The following is a 7,402-nucleotide window of genomic DNA, read 5'->3' as shown; positions in this document are numbered from 1 at the left end:
TAATTACAAACCACCTGTATGCAGGGTTAAGTGTTTTTCTATCTTTGACTTTTCTGAGTCACAAAGGGAAGGAGAATGAACACGCGTGTAACGAATGTTCTTAAAACGTGGTTATTTCATCGGGCCTTCAGCAAAGATGCAGAAGAAACGAGGTCAAACACCAACTGGGGAGAAGCTGAGCGACAGATGAGACAAAGCTGTCATCTCCTACGTAGCAGGTTTGTCACAGAAATTCAGAACCGTTTTCTACAAGCAGTGCATCTCAGACCCAGCCACACACTCGAGCTGTAGGTTGGCTCGACCGTGGCACATCCAAACGTGCACCAGGACCCTCATCGCTGCCTGCAGCCTCAATTTTTATTTTAGGACCTCTGTCTCTCCTGTTCCACACCTGTTTTTGGTTTTCATATGCAGCAGACTGCTTAACAGCCTGTTTCCCTCCTTTTTACTGAACACTTTAATAGCTGTATCTCTGACCAAAGCTAAACGGGGAATGCTGACACATGCAGGATGTTACACAACCCTGTAACTTGTTCGTAGAACAAGGCTGCAGCTGGTAGGACCAGGCTGCATGAATGTGTTATATGCCATATTCTGTTTCTTTTTACCGAGCAGACTAGTCTATTTCCGCAGCCACAACTTTAACAAACTGGAGATTCATTTAAACATTTCCTGTGATTCTGTTCGTGTTGCCTCGAAATCAAAAATGTCGCTCTGCTGTTACTGCAGCATACTGCAACTTCTGCATGCGTGTACGTTGCACATTTTGGAGAAGCAAAGCATGAAATGGACACAGTGAACCAGTGTGTCTTTTAGCTGTTTTACAACCACTCTTTCAAGGTTTTTGTTTTTTAATAAAGGAAGGTTTGAGATTGGCCTATAATTAGCTAAGACAGCTGGGTCAAGCAACAGGTTAACTACTGCCAGCTTGAAGGCCTGTGGTACACTGCTGTTTAATAGAGATTGGTGGAGTATGTTTACAGTTGAAGCATTATTTAACCTCACTTTGATGGGACATTTTTACTCTTATTTGTATATTTACATTCTTTTCTAAATAAATCAAGTCACCTTTGACCACGACTGCTTTACTTTACACTAAACTTTGACTAATAATCTATCACACTGTCAGTAGGAGAATATGAGTCATGAGACATTTTAATGCAAATTACGCAAACAAAACTAATGCATAAAAAAAATCTGCCTGGTGCTACTAAGAATTTATTTTCAAGGGGGGAAGATGTTATCAGAACCAGCAAATAGAAATCCACAATGTATCACCAACTGCTGCATCTGTAAGAGACAAAAACACAACAAAAAAAAAACAAACATAGAAAATACACAGATACATAAATCGAAATCATCTTGTCGTGTCAGTGAGAGTGAGAATGTCTTTGTCACAAATGTGATTGATAACGAGGGTGGGAAGCTGCAGCGATGCCCTCCAGAAGCCTGGAACCAGAATATGAGAGAGCTCCTTGCCTCGTGGTAAATGGACTGGTTCTTATATCGCACTTTTCTACTTTATTTGAGCACTCAAAGCACTTTACACCACAGGGCTGAGGGTGATTATAGGAAAGGTGCTGGATCAGCCCAAAACCACATGGGAGGAACTTGTTAAAGATCTGTATGCAGCTGGGACCCCAGTCACCAAAAACACCATCAATAACACACTACACTCGAGTGGACAGAAATCTGGCAGGGCCCACAAGGTCCCCCTGCTCAAGAAGACACATTAGCAATACTGCTGAGGGAGTTTCTATCAAAAGGAAAGTTTGAAGCCTAATCTTGAAAGTAGAGATAGTGTCTGTCTCCTGAATCCAAACTGGAAGCTGGTTCCACAGAAGAGGGGCCTGAAAACTGAAGGCTCTGCCTCCCATTCTACTTTTAAATACTCTAGGAACAACAAGTAGGCCTGCAGAGCGAGAGCGAAGTGCTCTAATAGGGTGATATGGTACTACAAGGTCATTAAGATAAGATGGGGCCTGATTATTTAAGACCTTGTATGTGAGGAGCAGGATTTTGAATTCTGGATTTAACAGGAAGCCAATACAGGAGAAATCTGCTTGCTGCAGCATTTTGGATTAGCTGAAGGCTTTTCAGTGAGTTTTTAGGACTTCCTGATAATAATGAATTACAGTCGTCCAGCCTGGAAGTAATAAATGCATGAACTAGTTTTTCAGCGTCACTCTGAGACAGGATATTTCTAACTTTAGAGATGTTTTCTTTTAGAGCTTATATTTTATTGTCTCACGTCGAGTAGAATAAAGATTGGGGCAATTTGGTCACTTAGATTTTAAACTTAGAAATCTCGATAAATATTGTATTGAATCAGTAAAAGACTACCGGTTCTTTTATTTCGACAATCTCGGACCGGAAATGTGTTGTTATTTATCTTCCGTTTTGGATCGTGGACAATGAAAACGAGTCTTTTGCTGAGTTTTCACAGAATTACTTTAATTTTAATCGTGTGTTTTATATTTTATGTCTTGTGGAATTTAAATGGTAAAACAGGTAATGTTGAGCTTTGCAGCTACGCTCACTTGTTTTAGCGAGCTGCACTTTACTGACAGAGAGGAGCTAATGGCTGCGACCCTCGTGTTCTGTTCGCAGGTGGGATGCGTGACCAAACGCTGGACTATTTCTTCAGTCGGAGTTTTGTAACGAGGATGGACGCTGCCGAGGTTAGCTGGTCGCATGCAGTGAACAGCAGGAGCAGGCTGGCGGAGGCGCTCACAGGTGAGTCCGTGACGTGGCTGTCAGTCCCGCTGACGTCAACGTGAAAATTCAAACACCTGACATTTTATTGTTGTTTATGTTAAAGGTCATTTTGTCTAAATCAGCCCTTGTTTCGTCCTGAAGGTTGAAACTATTTTGCGTGATCGTGTTAAGTTTCTGCTTCCTTCACATTAGCAACCGCATTAACGTAACCATGGCAGCGTCACTCTGATAAAGGCTGAAATCATAGTTTCTCCCCGCTGACTCATGTTAATTATCATACTTTTCAACAGAAATACTAATTTTAGAGTAAAAATATTAGAATGCATTATAATCTCTGTCTGTTCTACAGAAATATGGGAACACATTGCTTCCTCAAACGGAGGCTCTGAGCTGCTGGGAGCTTCCCATGATGCACTCAGTGTTTTTACTCACCATTTGTGGATACATTTAATCAGTAGTTATTATTAATCTCCGGCTCTCTTCCACAGCGTGTCCTTATTGTATTTTGTGTTGAATAAATAAAATGTAATTTTATTGTGAAGGAAGGAGGCTTCATGATATGTAACATGGATTAGAGGGCTGGTGTGTGAGCTGTGATTCATCTCAGGTCTGCCTAATAATCTGGACACTGTAATGTAATGCATTATTTTTTATAAAGCACTTTTCTAGTCTTACTGACCAACCAAAGAACTTTAGATTGCAAGTCACATTTTAACTACATTGTGTGCACTTTGAGGACTTTATCCGTCTCACATCCGTAGCCAGATTTTCCAGTTAACCTAACATTTAATCCACGTTTGGACTGTGGGAAGAGGCCAGAGTCACTGGAGAAACCCACACAGGCACAGGGAGAGCATACAAACTCCCCGCAGAGGCCACAGCTGGAGGTAAAATCAGGAGCCTTTGTGGCCGTGCTGAACACGGAGCGACTGTGTGCTCGTCATACTGCGCTAACCTCCTCTGGGCTGAAAATAAAAAGATATATTCAGTGATGTTTGTCGTTGGGATGATATTTAAGAAAGATACGAGTCAGTTTCTAATGGGCAACAACTGTTTTTCAGGTCCTTCTCTTATGATTGAAGCTGACATTGTCATGAGAGGTCGTGATCCCAAAGAGCCAATCATGGCACATCCCCCTGATACAGACAGTGACATCACTCTGAGGGAATGGCTGGAGAGAGTGAAAGAGTACGGCAAGGGGATAAAGCTGGACTTTAAGAGGTGAGAAGCAGGTTCTGTTCCACCAATGCTGTGTGGGTCTGTGTGACGCTAACGCTGAGCTATACTCTCCACATAGCATGGAGGCTGTGTCAACATCTTTAGTCCTGCTGCAGGAAGTGCTGACTGAGCCATACCGTCCTGTGTGGATCAACGCAGACATCTTCTCGGGTCCTGGGGGGCAGATCGGACCTCTGGAGCATCACACCTTCCTCTCTGTTGTGACTCATCTTCCCTCACACACTGTGCTGTCTCTGGGCTGGACTACAGGATGGACTGCTGGGACAGATAATCCAGGTAAACATACCTCATCACCATTGCCTTTTTGTACACTGAGAACTCAATTTTATTGATAATACAAGAATAATAACATGTAAACAAATGTATTCAGATTATGGCTGGGTATCGTCACTGATTTCTGGAATCAATTCAATTTGATTAGATTTGAATCGAGGAAATTTTGCCTCAGACAGTCAGAAATATTATAATTCTGATCACTTATCAGTACATATCTATATTTTTATATCTATAAAAAGAAAGCTGACACTTGTGAGACTTTATCAAAGGTGTGAGCATCACAGCAGACGCCTTTGTGTCAAAGTAGCTGAGGATAAAACAGAAAAACAAAGTTACAGAGGTTTGATTACAGACACAGCTAAGAGTTTTGCAATTTGTGATCATTTTAAAAAGTTTACATTTCTTCAGTATTGAACAGCAGAAATGCGGCTTTCTTGTCAGAAGTCATTTAAGTAAAAAGAAAAACCACAGCGCTGTAAACAACGGTAGACTGGCAATGAGCAAGCATATGGGAAACTGTTCTTCAAGTACACAGAGAGAGAGAGAGCTGTGCAGGAAGTGTGATTTTATCGTGGTGGAAGCAAAGCAGCAAAAGTCAGACTGAAGTCATGACGATGTTTATCTGTAGTTTGGATCTTCTTTTGCAGTCAATGTTGTTTGGAGAGAGATAAAACCCGCAGCTCCAGAATCTAGCACGTGAACACAAAGCTCGACCCCCGAACATCAGAATCAGCGAGCTGTTCAGCCCCGACCGTGTCCGTGCCGTCGGTGAGAAAGTCGACATCTCACTGATCCTGATCTGTCGGCGGGTCCGAGCTTTGTGTTTACGTCTTTGTGCAGAATCCGTGTTCCTGGTCTCGTTTACTGTTTTAGCTGTTTGGTGGTTGTTGGAAATTTGAGAGCTTTAACCTGAGATTCTGGTGTCTCAGGTAAAATACGTTTATATGTAAAAATCGATTCAGGATTTAATGAATCGATATTGCGTTTTTCAAACTGGAATCGATTGTAATCAGAAAATCGATAATCAGAACCCACCCCTAATTCAGATTAGTGGGAGGAGATGCCACCAGCACATTTAGGACCTTTTAGTATTGTCACCCATATTTGAGGGTTTTAGGATGATGTCACTAAAAAGCCTAACTGCTGTTCAATAGTGAAGAAATGTAAATGTTGGGTCTGGGCTTGCAGGCCCCGCTGGTTCAGAGACTTATCACCTGTGAAGAAAGCAAGACATCAGCTTAAACAGTATTTAACTTAAAAGGGAAGCCTGGTCGGATCTCAGAGCTGCAACTCTGCACTTGACTCAGACGACTCCGCCCCCAGCCTTTGCTTGCCACCTTTTATTGAGATGCATACCGTTTACACAAGCACCACCCATTGTAAAACCCCTGTGGTGTGTCAGGCACTGTGTGTGTGTGTGCATGGAGGAACATGGAGGAACAGAAAAATATCTCAACATGCAGTTTACGAATTTAAGTACAACAATGACAGCTATTATCAAAATCACCCTAACAGTCCTGTTTGTCCTTTTTGTCCTTTAAATTATTCAACCATACATCATTTACACAAATCCTCTGTCCTATCATTCACCTCATATTACTGTAAAAGCAAACAGTTGATAAATGTGTTAGCAGTTATCCTATTTCTCATTGATCTCACACATGGTAAACTGCATCCTACAAGTAAGAAAATGAAAGTTAACAGTCCAAAAAGAGGAATTAACACTTCCAAAATCATTCCAGCCTTGTGGTGCATTTCCTGCCGGTGTAGATTCCTCTGCAGAGTCATTGAGTTCTGCAGCGCTTTCTCCATTCGTATCATTGTCCATACGGCCAGAGTCCAAGTGTATGTACACATGGGCATGCAAACACAGCAGTTGGTGTTGTTGTCTATCCAGGTGGCTTTCTGAGCTATCTTCAAAGCTGTAGGCCTGGTCAGCAGCCCCCTCACTGTGGGTTGGACCAGCACTTGCTTTTTATGGCCTCTATCAACCCCCATCTCCTGACTTCAGGCGTTCTTCCTGTGGGGGGATACAGTCATCAAAATTTCAGCCAGCTTTGTAGAAGTGCTCATGATGCAAATGACAGCAACAATGACACACAGGAAACCTCTTCAGCGTGTCAAAGTCTGCATGGCACAGTTTTACAACCACTCTTTCAAGGTTTTTGTTTTTTAATAAAGGAAGGTTTGAGATTGGCCTATAATTAGCTAAGACAGCTGGGTCAAGCAACAGGTTAACTACTGCCAGCTTGAAGGCGTGTGGTACACTGCTGTTTAATAGAGATTGGTGGAGTATGTTTACAGTTGAAGCATTATTTAACCTCACTTTGATGGGACATTTTTACTCTTATTTGTATATTTACATTCTTTTCTAAATAAATCAAGTCACCTTTGACCACGACTGCTTTACTTTACACTAAACTTTGACTAATAATCTATCACACTGTCAGTAGGAGAATATGAGTCATGAGACATTTTAATGCAAATTACGCAAACAAAACTAATGCATAAAAAAAATCTGCCTGGTGCTACTAAGAATTTATTTTCAAGGGGGGAAGATGTTATCAGAACCAGCAAATAGAAATCCACAATGTATCACCAACTGCTGCATCTGTAAGAGACAAAAACACAACAAAAAAAAAAACAAACATAGAAAATACACAGATACATAAATCGAAATCATCTTGTCGTGTCAGTGAGAGTGAGAATGTCTTTGTCACAAATGTGATTGATAACGAGGGTGGGAAGCTGCAGCGATGCCCTCCAGAAGCCTGGAACCAGAATATGAGAGAGCTCCTTGCCTCGTGGTAAATGGACTGGTTCTTATATCGCACTTTTCTACTTTATTTGAGCACTCAAAGTACTTTACACCACAGGGCTGAGGGTGATTATAGGAAAGGTGCTGGATCAGCCCAAAACCACATGGGAGGAACTTGTTAAAGATCTGTATGCAGCTGGGACCCCAGTCACCAAAAACACCATCAATAACACACTACACTCGAGTGGACAGAAATCTGGCAGGGCCCACAAGGTCCCCCTGCTCAAGAAGACACATTAGCAATACTGCTGAGGGAGTTTCTATCAAAGGAAAGTTTGAAGCCTAATCTTGAAAGTAGAGATAGTGTCTGTCTCCTGAATCCAAACTGGAAGCTGGTTCCACAGAAGAGGG

The 7,402-nt window shown here is 41.9% G+C and overlaps 1 protein-coding gene across 3 annotated transcripts; it reads left to right on the top strand.

Annotated features, from left to right (window-relative positions):
• The first annotated feature begins 2,352 nt into the window (after nucleotides 1-2,352).
• On the top strand, nucleotides 2,353-4,415 carry LOC121813116 (protein FAM151B-like). 3 transcript variants are annotated; one of them, XM_042216637.1, is made up of 4 exons: nucleotides 2,353-2,511; nucleotides 2,611-2,736; nucleotides 3,780-3,939; nucleotides 4,016-4,414. In XM_042216637.1, exons 1-4 carry the CDS (start codon nucleotides 2,415-2,417, stop codon nucleotides 4,287-4,289), a joined length of 657 nt encoding a protein of 218 aa, XP_042072571.1. In that variant the 5' UTR covers nucleotides 2,353-2,414; the 3' UTR covers nucleotides 4,290-4,414. The 3 variants fall into 3 exon arrangements, with proteins under 3 accessions (XP_042072571.1, XP_042072574.1, XP_042072573.1); XM_042216640.1 differs by having other exon boundaries at nucleotides 4,053-4,168; XM_042216639.1 differs by lacking the exon at nucleotides 2,353-2,511 and having other exon boundaries at nucleotides 2,518-2,736; nucleotides 4,016-4,415.
• The last annotated feature ends 2,987 nt before the right edge of the window (nucleotides 4,416-7,402 follow it).

Source organism: Haplochromis burtoni, unplaced genomic scaffold (genome assembly GCF_018398535.1).
Source record: "Haplochromis burtoni strain Fernald_Lab_line unplaced genomic scaffold, NCSU_Asbu1 Contig_1151, whole genome shotgun sequence".
NCBI lineage: Eukaryota > Metazoa > Chordata > Actinopteri > Cichliformes > Cichlidae > Haplochromis > Haplochromis burtoni.
The sequence above is the reverse complement of the archived record's forward strand: the minus strand, read 5'-3'. Positions and strand labels throughout refer to the sequence as shown.

What these genes read in the sequence shown, in the direction of transcription:
- LOC121813116 (XM_042216637.1), top strand. Translation starts at nt 2,415, where the DNA reads ATGAAAACGAGTCTTTTGCTGAGTTTTCACAGAATTACTTTAATTTTA. An exon ending in GCTGGCGGAGGCGCTCACAG is followed by an intron (nt 2,737 to 3,779) that starts GTGAGTCCGTGA and finishes ACTGTTTTTCAG; the next exon opens with GTCCTTCTCTTATGATTGAA. An exon ending in ATAAAGCTGGACTTTAAGAG is followed by an intron (nt 3,940 to 4,015) that starts GTGAGAAGCAGG and finishes CTCTCCACATAG; the next exon opens with CATGGAGGCTGTGTCAACAT.